Genomic DNA, 24,739 nt, shown 5'->3' with positions numbered 1-24,739 from the left:
GAAGCAGGTCTTAGACATTTACTATCTGGTTACTTCATGATAATCTACGCTTTAAAAAAAGTCATCTATACTACGGAATAAAACCCTGCTAAGATCAGAAAAGACATTGCGAAGACATATTATATTATGAGGCAATGTTGTGGGACAATGTATTGTAATCATATTGTGGACATTTCAGTCTGTTGACGTCACCACTGTACATAGTTACAGTGAGTAAGTGAGTTGGGTTTAACGCCGCTTTTAACAGTATTCCAGTTATATATGTCAACTTAATGTGGGAGGAAAGCCCGAAGTGATGCAGGTTTCAGACGTTTACCACTTCGGTGAAACCAACGAGCACGGGTATGGTGCTGACAAACCTAGAAACATTATCGGGGCGAACCGGGATTCGAAACCACAATCATAGGTTTCTGGCGTGCCCAAGGGACGCAACTCTGCACAGCGAATCGCGGCGCCTCATGATCAGTCGACTGGGCCACGCTAGCCACTCCAGAGTTACAGTGAACACTATAACATAGGAGAAGTCGTGCCTCCGGTGCGTTTGCTTTTGATTGTTTGTTGTTTTACGCCGCAGTCATGAATATGTTACAGTACCCTGTACATAGATGAATCTTATGAATGCAAACAAGTGGTTCAGATCATGAGCAACGTCTCATAACATCGGTATAAAACACAGCAGTCAAATCACCGAACCTGACCACAAGGTCCAATTGTGTATCCTCTTAGGCCATGCAATAGATAACTGGAAAGTTTTTCCATCTCCCTGTTTTCCTCTGTCATCTATCAGGCCGGTGGGGACCCTGGTTGTTAAACGCTGAAAGCCCGAGTTCGATTCCCTTTGTAGGTACAATGTGTGAAACATGCACGTGTGTGTGTGTGTATGTACGGGTGTGCGTGTGAGAGGGTGTTTGTGTTTGTGTGTTCTCTGGGTAGATGCTCCGTCCAGTAGACAAGGAGGGGGTCCGAATATATATGATTCGAATAAATATGTTACTCTTAACGAGGCCAATATGCGAAAACAAGAACCGAGGCCCCGACCCATGAGGTGGCCGACCGGACATTATGAAAAGTTTTAACTGCCCTCGTTTCATTATAGTAACCGGCGAACCGTGAAACGTTACGACCAGACGCCATCTTGTTTTCTAGAGATGCAATATTTATTACGTGACAGGTCAATAAAAGAAAAGTAATCACGTGTTATCAAAGGCGAATCTGGTATTTCAAACCAACCAGCAGTGAGTCCTGGTACGAACAGCCATACATATGTTATTTTGTTCGTATTATTGCACAAGTGTGTCTCCATAGTTCCAGGGTGCAGTGTATGCTTTCTTTCCTTTGTTAATATTTCATAGTAATACTGACAATAAAGAGTGAGTGAGTGAGTGAGTTGGGTTTTACGCCGCTTTTAACATTATTCCAGTTATATCACGGCGTGTCAGCTTAATGTGGGAGGTAAGCCCGAAGTGATGCAGGTCTCAGACGTTACCTTTTCAGGTCTCAGACGTTACCTTTTCGGTGAAACCAACGAGCACGGGTATGGTGCTGACAAACCTAGAAACATAATCGGGGCGAACCGGGATTCGAACCCACAATCATAGGTTTCTGGCGTGCCCAAGGGACGCAACTCTGCACAGCGAATCGCGGCGCCTTAGATGACTGGGCCACCCGTGCCTCCCATACCAGGAAGAAGATAGCGTCGCCCAATTACAATGGCGGTCCCGACAATCGGATTGTACCCAAGCACAATGTGCGAGTGCGCCTGTCGCCTTCATATCGGCTCAATCAGTAAGCTTGGTTGACCTGTCACCTACATTTCCAGGAAAGCGTCGCTTACCAGGAAGAAGATAGCCTTGCAAGATTAAAATGGCGGTTCTGACCGTGCACACTGAACCTCGCAAGGCAAAATACAAGCTGTGTGATGATGCATCTGGTACGTTGGAAAACTCGGGGACCAGTTGCTGTGTTGTGGAACATCGTCCACATCAAAGGGACGCTACTGCAGGACACTGCGACGGAGACTCACGCAGGGCGAAGCTGTACTTCGGTGTAGCTCTGCTGTTTGTGTCACTGGCGGTCAATATCATGGGCGTAGTGTACTTCTGGAGAGCTGTTCGGGGCGACACGGATGACAGCCCGCGAGCAGAGGCTCTTGTGTCGCTGTTGCACGATGAGGGCACGGTTTGCACGGACTGCGGGTCACTGGGTGTTCAGCCGGGCACTTACAAGTCTGACTTGCACGGGCTTTACGTGCGTCGTGTGACGGGATCATCCTATTTGTGTTGTTTACAAAATGCTGAAGGATTATGGAGACTCGCGTCAGTGGTGAGTAGTGAGTGAGTGAGTATGCTTTTACGCCGCTTTTAGCAATATTCCAGCAATATCACGGCGGGGAACACCAGAAATGGGCTTCACACATTGTACCCATGCCGGGAATCGAACCCGGGTCTTCGGCGTGACGAGCTAACGCTTAACCACTAGGCTACCCGACCGCCCCGTCAGTGGTGAGTGAACACAATCAAGAAAGACTGTGAACGATTCGGGGTTTGTATTTGAAACAGACATATTGCAAGAATTTAATTGGTACGGTTCTATATATTTTTGTTTATATTTGTTTGTTTTTGCAAAATGAAAACCTTCAGGAATTTGGAGCGAGACCAGCAATCACGTTTTGTTTACCGGATGTTGCTACACTGGCCTGTAAAAGTTTGAAAATATGTTGAAGTCTGAATTTTGTTTCAATATTATAAAGTAGTGTAAAGTTTCATGCAAGATCGGAGGGACGGGTGGACCACTGGTCTGAGGGTCCGGAATTCGCTGTGCAAAGTTGCGTCCCTCGGACACGCCAGTGAGTGAGTGAGTGAGTATGGTTTTACGCCGCTTTTAGCAATATTCCAGCAATATCACGGCGGGGGACACCAGAAATGGGCTTCACACATTGTACCCATGTCGGGAATCGAACCCGGGTCTTCAGCGTGACGAGCGAACGCTTTAACCACTAAGCTACCCGACCGCCCTCGGACAAGCCAGAAACCTATGATTGTGGGTTCGAATCCCGGTTCTCCCTGAATACGTTTCAAGGCTTGTCAGCACCATACCCGTGCTGGTGAGTTTCAACGAACTGGTAAATACATAAGACCTGCACCACTTCGGGCTTTCCTCCCACATTAATCTGACACGCCGTGATGAAACTGGAGTACTGTTAAAAGCGGCGTTAAACCTAACTGACTCACTTACTCATAAAACATCATATTTACGAAAAATATATTTTTGTCGTAAGAATCAATAACTATCTATATTAACTACTCTGTTTTAAATATATATACATTTGGGTTAATTTTGTATACCAGTAACAATTGTATCATATTGAAGTATTGGTAAGGGTGTCAGAAATAAATGAATACAGAAATGTAGTATGGCGATAAGTTCCTGTATCTTTGGGAGTTGGTATCTTTTCAGTGCGATTAATTACCAACACTAAGAGAAGATTATTTCTGCCTCGTTTTAAAATTATATTACTGTAATGACAACCCAATGTCGGGTAATTCTGACGGTATCCTCTGCTTAAATTCTTGAGGCAACCGTCCCCAGGTCGGAAAATAAAGCTACACATATTGGACAGCTAATCTAAAGGTGAGTGAGTGAGTAAGTATGGTTTTACACCGCTTTCAGCGTTTTTCAGCAATATCACGGCAGTATGCACCAGAAATGGAGGCGAACCCGGGCCTTTGGCGTGACAAGCGAACGCTTTAAACATTAGGCTATATCAGCGTCTCAAATATTATTGAACAAATAGACATTGCATCGTTGTATGGAGAATATTAAAGTAGTTCTTACTTAGTGTGGCATCCATTCAGAAATTACCAGATCGTGATGACAAATTTACGTATCCAGTTATCACATCGATATCACAACCCACTTTTAATGGGTTTCCAAGATCTGAGAAACATGCACATGTGGTGGAAGCAATAGTTTATTTGTCAGTGAAATTACGTTTAATTGTATAATAAAGCTATTATTGCCATCGTCCTCTCTATAAACTGGAAAAATACATTTTTTGTTACTTATAATTGATATTTATGATTCAGAAACTATGATATAAATTTGCGTTTGTAGTGAGTCAGTGAGTATGGTTTTACCCTGCTTTTAGCATTATTCCAGCAATATCAAGCGGGGGACACCAGAAATGGGCTTCATACATTGTGCCCATGTCAGGAATCGAACCCGGGTCTTCGGCGTGACGAGCGAACGCTTTAACCACTAGCCTACCCCACCGCCCCTTGCGTTTGTAAAACAGGTAAACGTCTTCTTGCGTCATAGTTACACGTATAAACACACAGACGTCACTTATGACTTTTAATATTAATATGCATGTTATGGACAATGACTGTGTCTTAATATACATATGTAAATAGGTTTAAGATAATGAACTTGGACTTGGACTAGATTTTAAACGTGTGCGGAAACACGGAACACATTTCCGTAATCGGCCAACTGCAACCAATTATTGAGAATTTTTATCGGTTTAGTTCACGAACAGGCTGTACAAGCACAAACAACCAGGAATTGACGAAGGCACTGGAGCCCATCTTTACCTGGACAGCGATGCCCTGAAGTCTGATTGTACGTACGTTAACATGTTTGGATATCCGTGAATTAGATGATAAACTACCATGTTCAGTTCAGACTATACCCGTTGCCTGTAAATCAAATGCAATACTGATAGGGGGTTTGAAATTGCCCACCTATCGGGAGTGTAAAATAAATTCCAATTTATAATTAGACTCAGTACAAGTTCCGTTTGTTAACTCTTACGACAATCAAGGGTTGATGAAGACCAATTCTAACCTGTATCTTTACAGGTATTCACCACAAGTAAATCTCGGAAGAACACAATAGTAATTTAGTATAACGTTTTAACTCATCAGATCGAGTACAATCCAAATTTCATATAAGTCATGTGTATAAGTAGCACATGTTATATTCAATTTCCGTCACTCATTTCATTTGCAGCGCCGTCCTTACAATGGAATCAGGACTACGGCTATGGCTCAGCTTACAAAGGCATCGACATCAAAAGTGATGGACAGAATCTTCACATTACAAAACCTGGCCTATATCACGTCTACTCCTTCTTCACGTTCAAAACTCACCAACCACGTCAACATCCTGACAACGTCTTACATACCATCAGAAGAGACAACGCCCATCTGCCGAATTTGGGGCGCACTGTTCTTCTCATGGCCAAGAAGACCTTACCGGAAGTCAGCGAGAGGTTCGTCACGAGTTATCTGTCCGCTACAGTCAGACTGAGGCAGGATGATCACGTGTCTGTCACTGTCAGCAACATGTCATATGTCTATCGATATCCGCCATCAAATTTCTTTGGCTTGTACCACGCAGGGGAGTGAACTGCCAGCGGCACTTTAGATTAGGGTGTCGGGTATTTGCAGATCGGCATCTATGATAGTCCTGATTCTGGGTCGCATCTCAGCGCAGCTAATTATGAAATAAACTTACTGTGTTTTTCAATGTAGGGCTTGGTTACCCGCAGTGTAACCGCGCTAAATTCAATCTCATTAAAATCAGATCTTAGTTCTCGCTGCCGCTAAATAAAGATCTGAGGACATCCCATTACGGGTCACGTCAGACCGACCTTTCGCAAACTCTGACTGACCAATGGAATTACTGACAAGAAGTCGACATTAGCCAATCAGAAGGCAGCTTTCTCGTGCTTTACGGCACAAATTTCAAATTGGCGACTACGCTTCGAAACATATTGTGACAAATTCTCTCTTACAAATTTGAAACCTGAACAAAAGAAAGTTCTAGAATGGCTAATATATGGTCTAGATTGTATAGATTATGTCGTTAAGCCCGTAACTGTCGTTCGGAATACCCTGTTTTAACGTTTTCGAGGCTGCATGATTAGAAATCACATTCCGACCGTCACTTTGATCTAGTAAGCGACGCTCTGATTGGTCGGATGAAAGGTCGTTCTGACGTGAACCCTAATGGGATGTCCCCAGATCTTTGTTTAGCGGTAGCGAGAACTAAGATCTGATTTTAATGAGATTGCGCTAAATTGAATTTGGAACCGGTATGTTTATCTCCACTCTGCCATGACTAAATAAAAAGCAAACTCTTTGGTGTTAGCAAATATATTGAGTGAAGCGGCATAGGGCAAGTGCTTGAGTGGGTTGTTGATCTGAATTACGGAATCGACGACAACAGCTTGTAAGCAAAATGTGGCGCTGTATATGCTCAAGCAGTTTGTTTACACCGTAATACTTCACTCGAACATATGACAGTCATTGAAAGCATATAAGCACGGCAACTTGGTAAGCTTACACGAGGTGGGCATCCCCAAAGAAAACTAAGCAAGCTTTCCAAGACGTTTCTCCTACACCGCACGTCTCCATTATGACGTAAAGACGATCATTATGACGCAAAGGAAATGACGTCACAGTCGTATGTAGAAAGGCGCCAAATTCCAAGCCCTCTGTTGTCTCCAAAACGTAAATACATTCTCTTTGTAGATTTCTATCGTCTAAATGTATTGTCACACATCCTTTGAATATTGGAGTAACCGAAACTGTGCTTTTTCTACGACTTTCCCTTTCCCACGTTTACAACATCTTTATGATCTTAAAGGAACTTTTCTCTACTATAACCGTATGTATTTTAATATTCCAAGAGGTTGGAGACAAAATATTGATAAAAATATACATTCCTCATCTAACCTCACAGTATCTCCTTGGATTTATGATCTTTCACGTTCTATTAAAGGAACAAAAGTTTTTTTAATAATAAACTGATAGGGAATTCCCTCCCTCTCCCTAAATCTTGTTTGACATGGGAATATCAGCTAGGATGTTCTTTTCCATAGAAACTAATATTCAGTGTATATTGCCATGGGTTAAGGGACACAAAACTCAGGGATTTTCAGTTTAGATTTGTTCATGAAGTAATATTTACTAAACGTGATTTATTAAGAATGAAACTTATTGATAACGATGAGTGTTCTATGTGTCATACTCACAAAGAAAACGTTTTTCGTGTTTATATCGAATGTCATGTTGTTAAGAATTTTTGGGCAGATTTCTGTATTTACTTGGCTCATATTTTGCATAGAAAAATCCATATAACTGACAACGAGCTCCTCTTTGGTACCTCTGATGTATTAAATAACCATTTGATTGAAGCTGCTAAAATAATTATCTTTGTCCAGTGTATAAGGTTGAAAATGTTGACTTTGTCGCTTTTAAGAACACAATAAGAAGTATCTATGACGTTGAATATCATATTGCACGTAGAAGTAACTACTTCTCTGCCTTTAATAGAAAATGGGCTTTGTTAACTCAAACTACAAACTAACTTATTCATTTGATGCTTGCAACATAATACCATAAATACCGCATCTTCTTAATTGTATACATAAATATGTCTTCATCTGTACTATGCTGTGGATTATGCCTTAGGCCTCCTCCGTACCACATCCTTTTGCGAATTACCTTTATACATGAATCTGTACTGTTTTTCGAATACATCTGTATCCTGTGTATATGACTGAAAAAAAAAGCATTTTCTAACCTGTAATTGTAAATATAATTATTTAGATATGTCTAGCTTCCGCGGTGATGCGGCCGCCATACCAGTTGTTTCAATCGGAGAGGGTTTATTGTGATTCAATAGCCTCTGAGTGACCAATCAGAATCGAGAAATATCCCAGTTCATGGGGGAATACACGCTTTTTAGATCACTGAGCAGCCTGTGTCCAATATATAATTGAGGTTCTTACAACTGCATGTTTGTGAAACAGCTTAAAGCTATTGATCGGAGATTATATATTCTGGAAAATATCTGAATTGTCTATTAAAAATAGTCATGTCACTATATCTACAACTGCTTGTGCAGGACATTAATCAAGTGTTCACGTTTACCTAGGGTACAACCGCCAGTGTAGGTAGTGATGTGATGTGTGCAGTAGGTCACGACAATACGAAGAGCCTTGTGCTAAACTTTGCTAAAGGATGGCTTTTCGTACTGACACTTTTTTCAAAAGCAGGTGACAAGGCAGCATTGCCATAAATACCTAAAGGATTGCAGCTGACTTGTTTGAGGTGGTCTAGTTTTAGAGTGAGGTGAGGTGAAATGGGGTATAACGTCGCGTCCAAGATTATTGCACTTGTATGATGCGATGTGCATGCACGTGTGTGTGTGTTTGTGTGGCTGCTTGTACTAGTCCGGACTGACGCCGAGTTATAGTGCTAGCTCACTGAGATACCATGCCGCAGTTTAACATGAATACCCCACTCAGACACAGTATACTGACTCCGAGCCGACCAGTCCTTGTTTTAGCGCCAGACAGAAGTAACAACAAGTACCATCTTTTAACGTCTTTTAAGGTCGGGGAAGTTTAAAGAACTAGACATTGCCTGTTGATGCCATTCAACTGCAGCTGACCATGTGGCTGCACGTGGTACCGTGTCCAGCGCCGAGTTTGTTTGTTTGTTTATTTAACGCTGCACTCAGCAATAGTCCAACTATATGACGGCGGTATGTAAGTAATCGAGTCTGGACCGTACAATCCAGTGATTGGCAACATGAACCTCGATCCACGCAATTGGGGTCGATGACACCAGCGCCGAGTAACACACCAGGTCCGTTAATATAGCAAGGCTGTTCGCGGAGATTAGCTGGATTATGACTGGATTGTGATTGTGTTTATTGGTCATCGGCTTGGTTACTGGTGGTCTATGACCCGTGTTTTAAAACTCTATGTGTAATATTGTTATGCTCAAATATTGCTCATAAATTGTTTCACAACTTTTTGTTTAACAACATTTTGCATAACAAAACTAAATTGTAAATATATTAACTTGGTCTCGTCGCTATATGGCTGAAATAATGCCGATGCGACGTTAAATTTTAACTCACTCACTCACTCTTGGTCTTCGGTCCTGCCCTCAATGAAGTACACGTAGCAATCAGTGTCTCCAAGCAGTGAATGTCCGTGGAATAAGATGGTAATGTCACTGTTAACCGTCCAGGGACTCACAGGCAACATGGGTTGTTTTCACTCCATGGAGCCGAGAATGACAATCGAGCGCCCACTGATTGACTGACCGTTATAATCAATAGCACCTGGAGCATTCTCTTGGGGAATTAAATCGACCACAATATAAATGGACATAATATCAGTAGTTGTGGTATGAGGGGTTGCAGTAAGAGGAGTGTTTAAAAGGAGAAGATAGATCTGAATGGGCCAGGAACACAAAATTACAAACTCACTCACATACAAGAAAAATACGCTCACTTGGACTATAACTTCTGTTTTACAATATCACTGCACGGTTTTGGGACTATTGCCACCAAGAATATTATCTGTGTCATCTTGGCCACTAATACCTGATGTCATTCCTGTCACAACTAATATTTGACCGATTTATATATGAGTATAATGCCAATGATTGTTCTTGAAGTAAAAGTTCATATTTAACAGCAAACATATTTTAGAACCTGACATTATATCGGTTAAAACTGCTTTGTTTATGTTGCAAAAGTATCGTTCGTCTTATGTGACATCAGTTGTCTAAACTGAGCAGAAAGTATACTAGTGGTCGTGTTTTGCCGTTGCATTTGTTGTGATTTATGTTGGCATGGTTATGCTTTTATCAATAAAGGTTTCTTTTGAAACTTTTTCCCCTGTTATATTCCAAACAACAGTCACTGAAGTAATATTGGTATTATAAGGTCACCTCTATGGAACATCACAAAATAGACACAATTGATGGATGACAACTTCTTTGTTTACCGTAAAGGGGAGATAATAATGGTATTATGATCTATACCGAAACGTCGCCTTTACCTAAAATAAAGAAGTAGTTATCCATATATTGTGTCTACTTTTTCATCCGCCAACTTCTAAGTAATGCCTATCAAACAATGCTGTGGAACGACTGTTTGATGTCCTACATTCATTTCATCATGGGGCGGTCGGGTAGCCTAGTGGTTAAAGCGTTCGCTCGTCACGCCGAAGACCCGGGTTCGATTCCTGACATGTGTACAATGTGTGAAGCCCATTTCTGGTGGCCCTGCCGTGATATTGCTAAAAGCGGCGTAAAGTCATACTCACTCACTCACTCATTTTATCGTGGGGCCCCCTGCTCTCTGTGCTCATGGGAATCAGGTGGTAGTGACTGATTAGACAACATGCTGACCCAGAGAGATTGTATGTGGAATCAGAGATATACCTGGAAAATAGCATTCATTCGTTTCCAGTGCTATCTTTTCTTTCACCTTCCCCGATAACCGAGGGTATTATCCCTCTTGACCCAAACGCCGAAAACCCAGGTTCGATTCCCCACATGGGTATAATATGTGAAAACTCAATTTCAGCAATATTCTAGCAATATCACCACAGAATGTCAATATCACCTTTGTATGTTAAAGGAAATATCAAACGTAATGATGTCATTGCTATTTTCAAAACTCGCCAGTATTTTCGAGGAATGAATGCTTGATTTATTGTTTCGGCGTGCATCGGGTGCTAGTGAGATTGTTTCAACTGTTTCATTCTTCGGGAATGAAGGTTATCCGGATCAGGTGAACATGACACTCTTATACATTCGTTGATTGAACTTTGTTGTTGAACGCTGCACTCAGTAATCTTCCACCCGTACATCGTTATAATACATACTAAACGTATTACTGAGATGGCACATAAGAGCGATATTGAAGGACAGAAGTAGATAAGAAAATATTTACATGAATATATGTTCGCCTTTGTACTAATCATCAGAGCAGAAAACAGAGTAAACGTTGCATATAGTGCATCCGCATAACATTAATGTTATAACAGACTGATACATGATTATTGACATATCATCAACAGTGTCACTGAAGATATTCCACGTTAAGTAAGGATGAATGAAGTAAACACACACATAGATGTTCTCTTTAAGCACTCTGTTTGTAATCATATCGTAACATGTATCAAATGACATCACGAGAATGGTTCAAGTGACAAGTCTGCCCTCGTGAGACATGACATTCGATCTCCCTCTACACACGAGAACTATCACAAGACATATGACACTCTCTTACTCCCTGGCTGACATCTTGGAACGTATCTCGCGATGCTGAACAAAGTGGTGTGTTTTCGCGAGCCATGTTTAAGGTTCTCCGACCTGTTGTGCGTTCCTTTTGTCCTTCACTAAAGGTTCCCCGACCTGTTGTGCGTTCCTTTTGTCCTTCACTAAATTGGTAATATTTACGGCGTGTCCCCAGTCCTCTTTTATTCACTGGGCATGAAATATTACCCGATCAGTTGGGTTTCTTTTCCGGATCAATTTAACCGTATTATTTACCAGCAGATGGTAAAATAGACAATCACTGGTTAAGTAGAACAGTTTATAACATTAGTTGTTACATGTTTCTAATTGCAATGTAAAATATGCACCAATAAATTAAACATTACAGATTATTATTTTTAGCACTATTGCGCCAAATACATAACGACAAGGACATTGTTGGAAAAGTCGGTATTTCTGTTGTTCTGAGGGAACGACAATTCCACATTGGGCCTTTTTTAAATAAATATAATTCACTGGAGATGGTGGATTTGTTCAAATTAGAACCAAAACAATACACATATGACAAAATACTTTTCGTTAGATATCGAACGAGGCCTCATTTCATCAGCATCACGGACAAGGCACATTTCCCGCGTCCTAACGTGAAGTTGTGATATTTTAAGTTAGTTTAATTGTCAGTCCATGATTCATTAGAGCAGTCAAAATAAATGCGACAAAATCCCCTTTCTGAATCATACGAATCTGCTCGAAAGCAGAGTCTTTTGGACGAATCCGACAATATCACTAGCATTGGGGGTAGCCTAGTGCTTAAAGCGTTCGCTCGTCACGCCGAAGACCCGGGTTCGAATCCCGACATGGGTACAATGTGTGAAGCCCATTCCTGGTGTCCCCCGCCGTGATATTGCTGGAATATTGCTAAAAGCGGAGTAAAACCATACTCACTCACTAGCATTGGTTTTTAAATCAGCATCATTGATTACAATATCAATCGCTGGTCTGAAAGGGCTCCATGTACTTACAGGCCGCTGTCATATATTTGGAATACTGTGATCCGAATATAGCTGTGTGTGCCTCAAACAACAAGCAGGAACCAAACCAAGTCTGCTAGTGACAAACTCATTGTACCAGTTACATTCGCCCAAACACTGCAGTGGAGCAGGGGAACATAGGAGCATACATTCAAGTGACAGTGCCACTCCTCCGTGCACGAAACAACATACACGACAGAATGGCGTCTGGTTCCATGTTCACCATTTGCTCTTGTGCTCTGCTGATAGCTGGTAAGATACCCTTTATTGCGTGTGTATGCATGTTTCACTGACTTTGTTATATGTGTTGGATGAAACATTTCCAAGTACTATTGATGAGTTGTTATATGTGTAGGATGGAACATTCCCAAGTACTATTGATGAGTTGTTACAAGTGTAGGATGAAACATTTCAAAGTACTATTGATGAGTTGTTATATGTGTAGGATGAAACATTTCCAAGTACTATTGATGAGTTGTTATATGTACAGGATGAGACATTTCCAAGTACTATTGATGAGTTCTTATATGTGTAGGATGAAACATTCCCAAGTGCTATTGATGAGTTGTTATATGTGTAGGATGGAACATTCCCAAGTACTATATATTGATGAGTTGTTATATGTGTAGGATGGAACATTTCCAAGTACTATTGATGAGTTGTTATATGTGTAGGATGAAACATTTCCAAGTACTATTGATGAGTTGTTATATGTGTAGGATGGAACATTTCCAAGTACTATTGATGAGTTGTTATATGTGTAGGATGAAACATTCCCAAGGGCTATTGATGAGTTGTTATATGTGTAGGATGGAACATTCCCAAGTACTATATATTGATGAGTTGTTATATGTGTAGGATGGAACATTTGCAAGTACTATTGATGAGTTGTTATATGTGTAGGATGAAACATTCCCAAGTACTATTGATGAGTTGTTATATGTGTAGGATGGAACATTCCCAAGTACTATTGATGAGTTGTTATATGTGTAGGATGAAACATTCCCAAGTACTATATATTGATGAGTTGTTATATGTGTAGGATGAAACATTCCCAAGTACTATTGATGAGTTGTTATATGTGTAGGATGAAACATTTCTAAGTACTATTGATGAGTTGTAATATGTACAGGATGGAACATTCCCAAGTACTATTGATGAGTTGTTATATGTGTAGGATGAAACATTTCCAAGTACTATTGATGAGTTGTTATATGTGTAGGATGGAACATTTGCAAGTACTATATATTGATGAGTTGTTATATGTGTAGGATGAAACATTCCCAAGTACTATTGATGAGTTGTTATAAGTGTATGATGAAACATTTCCAAGTACTATTGATGAGAGTTACAACCATCATCCGAGGGGCGTTACACCGACGTATATCGGGGGTCGGGGTTTTTAATCTCATGCAACCTCGAGAGGAAGTGTTTTGTTTTACTTATAAACTGAAATAAAATCTTAAGCAACAATTGCATCTTTCAAACACTCTTTCCATGAACCTTAGGACACGGACGTAAAATATCTCTTTCTGGCAAATGTGTACTTGAAAACGAGATTCTTCAAACATATTGGGCCGTGAAGATTCGGGTTAGAATAGGTCTTCAGCAACCCATGCTTGCCGTAAAGAGTAACTATGCTTGTCGTGAGAGGCGACTAACGGGATCGGGTGGTCAGGCTCGCTGACTTGGTTGATGCTTGTCATCGATCCCGATTGCGTGCATCGATGCTCATTATATCAATCTCTGGATTGTCTGGTCCAGACTCGGTTATTTACAGACCGCCGTCATATAGCTGGAATATTGCTTAGTAAGGCGTTAAACAACAAACAAACAAATCAAACATAGTGTGGTTTATCAGGATATGGTTCGATCACTAGACCACAGATACACAGGTTGTTGGGAGCCATGAAATTTGTGCACAACATGTATGAGGGATTATCTATCTTGAAAACAGGCGAGTGAGTGATTGAGTATGGTTTTACGCCGCTTTTAGCAATAGTCCAGCAATATCACGCCGGCGGACACCAGTAATGGGCTTTACAGATTGTACCCTTGTCGGGAATCGAACCAGGTCTCCGGCGTGACGAGCGGACGTTTTAACCACTAGGCTACCCGACCGCCCCTCTCTCAGGCGAAAGATACTTTGCAGCGATGTACATTGTCGTAGATAATATAAGTGTTCATTAGATATTAATTAATTCGACTTGATTGTGATTTTGTACACTATTAATATATACTGTAGATATTGTCGGGATAATGTTTGTTCACTTCACTGAAATATTTTACCAAACATATTACAGTGGTGTATGCTACACTTGAGGCCAATGGCAACCCCGACAACGAGGCGGCTAAGGAGATGATTAGAGAGAAACGAGGGCTAAGAGGGAACCGTCACCATCGCCACAGGGGACACAGAGGAGGTGAGGATGACGAAAGCGGGGAAGGAGATGACAACGTTCAGAATGGTAGGGGAAGACGTCCCGGGCGCAGGGGCCGGCCTGGACGAAGACGTCGACCTGGTGGGAGACCTGGTGGGAGACCCGGGAGAAGAGGTCAACGTCGTAGGGTAGGAAGTGCTACAGATTTATCCGACATGCCCCAAAGAGCACAGCGACTCATCACTGCGTTGGTTTGTGCGCAGAACAGTTTCACAGTCAACCTACACAGGGAAGTGGGCCAGCCTGTTACAGACGTTGTTTACTCTCCGTTTAGCATCCATCAAGCGTTGACCATGACCTACATGGGGGCTAATGGTGATACTGCATATGAAATGAAGAGAACACTCGCTTTACAGGGACTAGGAAGACGTACAGCCCGGGCAGCGAAGAAACTGAACGAAGTCATCAGACAATCTGGCAATGCTACGCTAAAGACGGCGAATGGCATATATGTGAAAGCAGGATTGAACATTGTGGATGATTTCTCAGATAGACTGGATGTATTCTACCAAGCTAATATCTCCTCGTTTGACTGGGAACACCAAGATGGCCCAGAAGGTCCAATTAATGAATGGGTCTCTGCACAGACGAACAATCTCATTCCAGACCTACTGGCCCCTGACACCATCACAGATTTGACAGCTCTGATTCTAGTCAACGCAATCTACTTCAAGGCAACGTGGAAGACACCATTTCCACTGCACATGACAACTCAGCAGATGTTCAGAAAGTCACGTACTGAGCAGGTGCCCGTTCAGATGATGCAAGTAGAAGGGATGTTCAAGGTAGGCACTGTCCCTGGTCAGGCTGCGAGAATATTAGAGTTACCATACGAAGGTGACCGCTTCAGTATGCTCGTGTTGCTTCCTGATGACGTCGACAATCTACCCACATTGGAGAACAGTCTGTGGGCAGATATTCTCACCAGCAGGCTGGACACAGTCGTAGCCTCAACCATAAAGGTATTTCTTCCCAGATTCAAACTGGAAACATCAGTGTCGGTAAAAGAATCTTTACAAAACATGGGGATGGCCAAGCCATTCATGGAAGGGACAGCAGACTTCACTGGCATCGTCAGCACTGGCCAACTTTACATTTCTGATGTCATTCACAAAGCTGTTGTTGATGTCAACGAAATAGGCAGCGAGGCGGCAGGAGCCACGGCAGTTATTATTAGTAAGTATTTAATGCAATAAGAGCGACAAGCCCACGTGTAAATGGTCATACAAATTTAAAAGTCCATTTTACAACTCTGTTCAAAATATAAGTATGTGTTTATTATATAATTTAGTTGCCTTTGCATTTGTTTATGATGATACTATCGGTGGAACGAACTCTTGGCATCATTACTATTGAAGAGTGACCTTATTCGGTGAAAATCATTCCAGTGTATCCTGATGTATCTTAATCTCGTGTACTTTATCATAGGCTTAAACATAGCTTTACCATGTTTCCACCTTCAGATTTCACGGCTCCAGTACGTCAGTGCTTTACGAGACATGCAGAGCAATATTCACAATTTCACTCTTGTACAGGTTTAACTATATTCCTACACCATCCATTTGTGACGTTCTGCTCGAAAATATTTGTATGTTCTCTACTCAGTTGGTTAAGGCGTCACAAACTGATCCCAGATTCGCCCAAGTTATTGTTGGTTCGTCATAAGGCCCAGTACAGTCACCGAAACACGGCAAACTTAAGAAACACAACTATGATACCCGTTTCAAAAAACACCGAAAATAATTTCGTGTTAGGCCACCATCAAACTTGGGTAAAATTCTTTCTTTTGCTCAAATGTTTAGTTGCCGCTAATCACCGCTCACTTGTTATTCCAAAAAAGTGTATGGATTTTGTTGGAGACAGAATATATTTCATGAACTGTCTTAAGACATGCTTTTCATTTCAGTGACATGTCGTGCCGAAAGCATCAGTTAGAAAGTCTACCATTTTTAATTATTTACTCTAGATATCGAATCCGCCAGTTTCCACCCACCACCTGAGATTCGCTGTGATCATCCGTTCCTGTTCATCATCAGAGACAACGTCTCCAAAGCCAACCTCTTCATCGGCAAGTTCTCCGGTGGAGCTTAGGCGTGCAATATTCCATGTCTCCTGAACAGATGTTGAACGACTCATTAGACTGGCCTATCAAAGAAACCAGCAGAGACTCTGGACTCATTCAAACTCTGGAATGTGTACACACACATGAAAACATATACATTGTCAACGGTACCAAAACAGTAAATAATTCCATTCAAAAGGTACCGGGTTTTAATCATGATGATGTGTATTTTATTGAGATTGTGTCTTGTGTGTCATTTGAGTAGACACTTCTATTTGATGGGTGTACATATTCCACAGTTTGGTTTCTCTCTGCTGTTTTCTTTGGCAGACCTCTTCGAATCACACTTCAACTGGGGAAGTACAGGGAGTCCAATTCGAAGATTGTGTCGTACATCAGACTACCTATTGGAAGTTACATTTTTTGTTTTACTTGAACTCTTGAAGTTACAAATTAAAAATATCTGAATATATACTCTTCAAAAAAAGAAACGCAAAGCCAGATGTGTGTGAGGTATTTATACGAGGAACCGTACAAGGTATTGAGCCAAAATGTTGTGGAGAGAACGCTTGGTGATTGTAGTCATCTCTGTTATCGGTGCGTAGGAAAAAGTCCAAGGTGAAGGCCAGCTACCATCAATAACGCGTAATTCCCCTGCCTGCAAGCAGCCTATGATGTGGTTTCTTTGCACTTCTGTTAATATCGGGATGTTGTTTGAACCGCCACTGTTCGATTGACGCAGAACCCAGGCAATCACAAACCCTGCACTTTAATCCCTTTTATAATGCCGATGCACGTGCAGCTCCATGGCCCTTTTGTTGATGCCCTGGGTGCGTTTTTCCGAATCGTACGTGTTTCCCGACTAATGGTTTGAATGTCCTTGTAATCATTTTGATCCGGGAAATTTGTCACTGATACTATAACACATTCAACTACTTCATTACGAACCTCATCGTCAGCTAAGTGTGGCGTCAAACAACAAACAAACAAAGAAAACAAATATTACCCGTCCAACTCAAAATTGACGCAAGCTTCGCTGAAACGATCTCCTGGACAGCGATAGGCCCTTGCTGGACCAAACAAGACGTACCTGACGGTTATGTGGAAGCAAAACTGGGCATATCACTGGATGTTGTGCTCTCTTGTTGCCTACGGTTCTTCCACTAAATCGCCTGAAGCCAGGTATTGCCTATGCTGTTAATGTGGTAAATTTGTATTGCTTCTGCAGATGAACCAACCGAATATGCTTGTCTTGTTCATGATCAGGTGGTGACATATGTGGGCGAAAGGTCCGTGGCAAGTCATGAGTGTTGCTGTAGATAACGTCTCGGGAGAGATAATATTGTGTCACATTATATTTTACATAAAGGGGATACTGTCATATAGAGGTGAGGTGAAATTGGGTTTAACGTCACGTCCAAGATTTTTGCACTTATATAGCGACGTGCATGTACGTGTCTGGGTGTGGCTGCTGGTGCTGGTCGGGACTGAAGCCGATTTATAGTGCTAGCCCACTGAGATACCATGCCATACCCCACACAGACACAGTATACTGACTCCGAGCCGACCAGTCCTTGTTGAGCCCTTAATGCCGAGCGCCAGGGTAAAAACAAGTACCATCTTTTAACGTCTTTTGGTATGACACGGCCGGCGATCGAACCCCGGACCTTCCGCCCTACCCCATTGATAGAGGAAAAGTAACAAATTTCTGGAATAGATTATTTCATACCTCTGTAAATGTTGAACCACGCCTAAGTGAACAATAAAATAATTATACATGATATGACTGGTATCCATTCATTTCGTCCATATCGTTTCCTAGACAGCAAGGGGACACATATGCAAGTGAAGACTACATGCGCCTTAAAGACCCGTGAAGTTCAGCAACCCATGCTTGCCGTAGAGGGCAACTATGCTTGTCGTAAGAAGTGACAAACGGATCGGGTGGTAAGGATTGCTGACTTGGTTGATGTATGTCATTGTTTCCCAATTGCACACGTGGGTGCCGTGAAGATCCGGGATAGAATAGGTCTTCAGCAACCCATGCTTGCCGTAAAAGGCCACTATGCTTGTCGTAAGAGGCGACTAACGGATCGGGTGGTCAGGCTCGCTGACTTGGTTGATGCATGTCATCGCATGTCATTTACTGGCTTGTCTGGTCGAGACACGACTATATACAGACAGCCGTCATAAACATGTATCTTAAACCTACAGGTAATGTGATGTTGTCCCATACTGAATTGTCTCGAGGAGACATTTTTGGACATCTCTATTAAACGGCAACACGAAAGTACGTCACATACCGAAAACACGGTCTCAAATGTTGTACTGTCTATGCCAACTTTGTTGTTGTTAAAGGGGCAAAGTTAAAGTTGCGTCCCTTCGGCACGCCAGAAACCTATGATTGTGGGTTCGAATCCCGGTTCGCTCCGATTATGTTTCTAGGTTTGTCAGCACCATACCCGTGCTCGTTGGTTTCACCGAAGTGGTAAACGTCTGAAACCTGCATCACTTCGGGCTTTCATCCCACATTAAGCTGACACGCCGTGATATAACTGGAATAATGTTAAAAGCGGCGTACAACCCAACTCACTCACTCACTTGTTGTTAAATATAACGTTGTATTCATGAACAAACTGTATATGTATCAACTTGGTCTTGTCGTCGCTTTATGGCTGAAATAATGACAATGCGACGTTAAATTTAACCCACTCACTTACTGTTGTGACTGCCTCCACGGTCTAGAGGTAGAGCGCCCGCCCAGTGACCCGCACTTCCGGGGTTCGATACCCGGCCTCGTCATACCAATTGACGTTAAAAGACTTGTTACTCGCCTTGCGCTCGGAATTATTAGGCTCAAACAAGGTCTGGTCAGCTCGGAGTCAGTATACTGTGTAAATGTGCAATAACCTTGGAGGCAAGGTTAAACCCAAATTCAATCACCGATTTTGGGGGGTTCGTGGTCAGTTGCGTGTTTCAAAAGATAAAATCTATTCTAAGTAATTTGTACATATATACACATATTTGCGGTTTACCGTAACAGTGGGGATATTGGATTGAGTGAATTAAGAACATTTGATAAGAATGGAGAGAATGAGAGAGGAGAAGGAAGAAGAAGAAGAAGAAGAAGAAGAAGAAGAAGAAGAAGAAGTACGCAGCTACTTCCAGACATTCCTTGACAACCATTAAATGTTACAATCTAAAACTACCATTAAACGAAAGAGTGAAAAGGAATCATGAATATATTTGAACTGATGCTTGCTCATGTAAATGTATCTGTTAAGCCCATGCCTACTTCATTAAAAACTAGTGTTTTTGAGCGAGTGAGCAATTTGGTGTCCACCAACACAAGATAAGAGCCACGAGTGAGTGTGTGAGTGGGTATGGTTTTACACCTCCTTTTGCAGTATTCCATCAATATCACGACGGTGACGCCCGGGCCTTCAGCGGGAGGAGCGAATTCTTTGACCAATTTGATACCCAACCTACAGTTAAGAAACATTTTTCTTACATTTAAGAAAAGGGAAAAGTTCTTAACCAATGATTGATATGAACACTTATTAAGAGGAAACCACATGTATTTTGGTTTATACTCACTACATATTTAATAATGCAGTCCCCAGTGGTCGGGTGAAATAGACGCTTTGTAAACAAGATCTGATGCTTCTTGTAGGATTTACTTTTCTGCTCTACTTTTCAAACTGTATTGCTCATATATACACTGTTAACAGAATTGATGTACTTATCTACTGTGACAAACTCTTTTGTACTTTAAGTACTGATACTTTCCAAAGCTTCATTGTTTATTTATGCACTGTAAACAATTCCATATAAAGTAATCGGTTTGGACAAACCCCTGTGGACAAGAAATGATCTTTTTAGTATGATCTGCTCTATATTTTTACCATTGTTAGTTTCATATACTCTGTTATCGTCTGGTGTTCTATCGTTACAATGGATACCGATTAATGAATAATGTATAATGGGCCGGTGGCCCCCTTACGAAATAAAGTCATTCATTCATTCGTTAAGAAACAAGTAACAGAAACAAAACGTTTACACATTAGGTTTGTCTTCCTTTGCACTCCATTTCATGGATATTTTAAATATCTCAAGATATACAGATGCAGAATTTGTCACTGTAGCACATCTCGAAATTAAGTCAACAGTTAAAAATGTCTACAAAAACATTTACTTCTCCTCAGGGGCTGACAGTTTGATATTAGGCAATGGAAATGGCCTGAGATTTATTAATCAAAACTTTGAGTTTAAATATAAATAGTTTTAAGAACACCTTGCAGCAATGGCATCATTTTTACAGACAAGTTCTTTATATTTCAGCTGCCTGAAGCATAACTGTTTTTTCAAGCATTTTCTGAAATAATAGTTTATGGTCAGATAGAATAAAATAAACTGTTATGGAACCAGCAATACCATTTCAACCAAATGCAGTAATGTATTAATCAATGTAGTATGTCATATTGTAAAACAATCAAACACACTGTTCAATTCACACAAGGTTTCAACTATATATGAGCCTAATACGCCTTACAACTGTGTTGACCTTCCATAGTTAGGTGCCTTTCTAAAACTAAAACTTCTATGTCCTCAGCTACATGTCCTCAGCTACATGTCCTTAGTTACATGTCCTTAGTTACATATGTCCTTAGTTACATATGTCCTTAGTTATCGTCCACGGCAATGAAGTTGTATGCGCCATCATGGTGCCTAGAAGAAAAGAAAATGTGCCATTTCCTATTATGTATCACATGCCATTTCACTGCGGTTGAGACCGCCTCCGTGGTCTAGTGGTAAAGCGTCCGCCCAAAGTGCGGAACGTCCGAGGTTCGATCCCCGACCGCATCATACCAAAAGACGTAAAAAATAGTACTTATTGTTACCCTGTCTGGCGCTCGGCATTAAGGGGCTAAAGCAAGGACTGGTCGGCTCAGAGTCAGTATACTGGGGGTATTCATGTTAAACTGCGGCATGGTATCTCAGTGAGCTAGCCCTATAAATCGGCATCAGTCCGGACTAGTACAAGCAGCCAAACATGCACACACATGTACATGCACGTCGCTTTATAAGTGCAATAATCTTGGACACGACGTTAAACCGCACTCACCTCACCTCACCTCATTGCGGTTGATGAAATATGTTTCTTGCAAATATTCACAATATAAACTAAATTGAATATATACCCATGTGACCTAGATGATGATGTTTGGCAACGAGCAATCACTTGATCGGATGACGTGACTCTGATTCTGAGTTGGAGATGTCGCGTTCCTAGAGACGAAGATTGGCGAATGTAATTATAAGGGCATGGTCACAATATCAAACGTCACTATTCTAAATATCACCAAAGAACAGAACATGAATGTTGCGAGGCACATGGACATTCATGTGGGAACAAGATGATAAATTTTAGTTTCAAGTACAAGGTAACGTTTGAGTTGAAAATGTTTGAGGACGATGGACGACGAAAAACGAGACAAAGGCACTTTTAGTCAGGTCATCAATAACTGCGTTCAGAGAAACTGAATAGAAAATATGTTAACTATTAACAGTTCTTGCTAGTTTCCTACTTGGTACGGCTGATGGAACAATAATATCCACTGGTCACACAACCTAACCATTCGTTTCCTTAAATAATGGAATAACAGGAAACAGGACCTCAATAGACTTTTTATTACATCAGATTATGTGACACTTTTTTGAATGTCGCCACAGCTTGGTAGTTAACCTGAAAGGAAACAAGTTTGGATGATATATATTTCTGATATCACATCAATATACATTTACAGCACAGCTTTGTGTGTGGCCTCATTTACATGATTCAAATGTTTGTACAAAGAACAATATTAGTGACGGGTTGTTTACAATTCCTACCTTTGGCGAGCTTTCCACGGACCTCAACTTCGCAGACTGTGAAAATTTCCTCTCTTGGTGGAATGTAACGCAACAACACAAATCGACCCGTTGTCGAAGGTTTGCAGGTCAGAACTTCAGGTCTTGATAGTTTCCCTTTCTTTTGTGCACATGTCATCGGCTGAGAACTTTTGTTCTCCATGGGGTTTTCTTTATAAACTAGTATTTCCAGGTCACGGAATCTGTAAACTGATATAAAAATACAATACAATATCATATCATTATCAATATCAGGAACTAATACATAAAGGCCAAAACAAGATCGTGTACCCTCGTGGTTAACTCGTTCGCTCGTCACGCCGAAGACCTGGGTTCGATTCCCGACATGGGTACAATGTGTGAAGCCCATTTCCCGCAGTGATATTGCTGGAATATTGCTAAAGGCGACGTAAAACCATACTCACTCACTCACTCACTCACCCAAAACAAGATCAAAGTTGACTATTGCACGAAAAGAAACGAAAAGTGTGTTGCATGCGACTACTAATTGATAATTAATAGGCTTTCGAATAATAGCAGTTCTGGCGGCCATATTGAAAATCAGATTTAAACCACTTGATTTATTCTGCATGTATCGTTTCCTATAGCATGTTACATAAATATAAATAGGTGTTTATTTCAAGCACATACTGCAACCGTCCGTCCGTCTGTAAAGGGTGACGTTATGTACATCATAGATATCCTGCAAGTCAACCATCCACCAAGGTCTCAACACAGATTGAGCAGAAGTAAAACATTGACCTCCTCTGCGATTGCCGCCCTTGTCACCATCAACCACGTGGTTAGGATCTGAATACTTGTCATAGTTTGTACATCCGTATGCTGGTTTTCTTAAGGCCAGATTGCCTAAGTCTTTGTGACAAAATACATAATATATAATTAAAACAGTGCTTACATGAGGCATGACATCTTACAAAAACAAAGTTTACATGCAAGTTGTTTCAGTTTGACCGAGTGGGTTTTGCTTGACGTGCCTGTAAACATTATTACAGTGTTACACAGGGTATCAGTTTGACTTGGGTTGAATGTAATGCATGGTGTATGTCTTAGACAATTACCTCAGGGGTGAAACCAATGAGCAGCCATACGTTGCCGATAAACAGGGTACATAATAAGGCCGAGTATGGAATCCAACCTCATGATCTGCGGTCTGCGGTACGCCTATAATCGCAGACCCGTGAAGATCCGGGGTAGAATAGGTCTTCAGCAACCAGTGCTTGTCGTAAAGACAACTTTGCTTATAATAAGAGGCGACTAAAGGGATTGGGTGTTCAGGCTCGCTGACTTGGTTGAAGCATGTCATCGATCCCAATTGCGTGAATCGTGCTCAAGATATTAATCACTGGACTGTCTGGTTCAGACTCGATTATATACAGACCGCCGCCATATAGCTGGAATATTGCTGAGTCCAGCGTAAAACAACAAACCAACCAACCTAAAATCACAAGGTAACTGCCTCTCTCCACTTTACCTCACATGGCAACGATATGAATACAACTGTTAATATGATCTGCATTGAACAGCCCAAAAGTATAAAAGTGACACAAACACTGAATCGACATTAATTTCATCTTTGTGGTTCAAAACATTAAACAGATTCAGGATAAACATTTATTCATTTTTCTGTGTATCTCAGTGAATGATACAGTAGGGGACTCCATAGGGAGTCGCGACACGTGAACCTTGATTCGCAAATCAGAGTGGCGGCTTCTAAATTCTCAAATACGAACCAGCAAAACAGATTATGTCGTAAACACGTCAAAGCGTGGAGAATATATTACAACGGAATAACACCCGAGCGTTTCTCTGCAACAAAAATGTTATTTATTCTGTTTGTTTTGTTGGGGTTTCTTCTTCTTTAGATCTCAATTCCAAAAACGAACCCCACGCATCCTTCAAAATTTAAAATTAGAGTATCAGCTTTACTTGCAAAGACCGGTGAGAAATATTTTCAAATAGTCAATGCTACCAGAGAATTGTAAATGACAAGGAAACATTAAGTCCTGAGAAATGATTCCTGTAAAAGCAAAACCAAATGTAAAAGAATATAATAGGGGACAGGGTGGCTAATTCGTCTAAGATGCCAGATTAACTTGATTTGTTTGTTTGTTCTTTAACACTGCACTCAGCAAATTACAACTCTATGACGCGGGTCTGTAAATAATCAAGGAAATAATCAGA

The 24,739-nt window shown here is 41.3% G+C and overlaps 2 protein-coding genes across 2 annotated transcripts; both read left to right on the top strand.

Annotated features, from left to right (window-relative positions):
- The first annotated feature begins 1,833 nt into the window (after window positions 1-1,833).
- On the top strand, window positions 1,834-5,604 carry LOC124124810. Its single transcript, XM_046488089.2, has 3 exons — window positions 1,834-2,322; window positions 4,527-4,620; window positions 5,011-5,604. The coding sequence occupies exons 1-3, from the start codon at window positions 1,864-1,866 to the stop codon at window positions 5,406-5,408; spliced, it is 951 nt and encodes a 316-aa protein (XP_046344045.2). The 5' UTR covers window positions 1,834-1,863; the 3' UTR covers window positions 5,409-5,604.
- A 6,601-nt stretch (window positions 5,605-12,205) lies between these two features.
- Window positions 12,206-17,101, top strand: LOC125383641 (serpin B6-like). The gene is made up of 3 exons (XM_048402274.1): window positions 12,206-12,376; window positions 14,428-15,741; window positions 16,532-17,101. The coding sequence occupies exons 1-3, from the start codon at window positions 12,325-12,327 to the stop codon at window positions 16,654-16,656; spliced, it is 1,491 nt and encodes a 496-aa protein (XP_048258231.1). The 5' UTR covers window positions 12,206-12,324; the 3' UTR covers window positions 16,657-17,101.
- The last annotated feature ends 7,638 nt before the right edge of the window (window positions 17,102-24,739 follow it).

This window comes from Haliotis rufescens, unplaced genomic scaffold (assembly GCF_023055435.1).
Source record: "Haliotis rufescens isolate VD_foot unplaced genomic scaffold, xgHalRufe1.0.p SCAF_25, whole genome shotgun sequence".
Classification (NCBI taxonomy): domain Eukaryota; kingdom Metazoa; phylum Mollusca; class Gastropoda; order Lepetellida; family Haliotidae; genus Haliotis; species Haliotis rufescens.
Note: the sequence above shows the minus strand (reverse complement) of the source record. Positions and strands in the feature narration are given on the sequence as shown.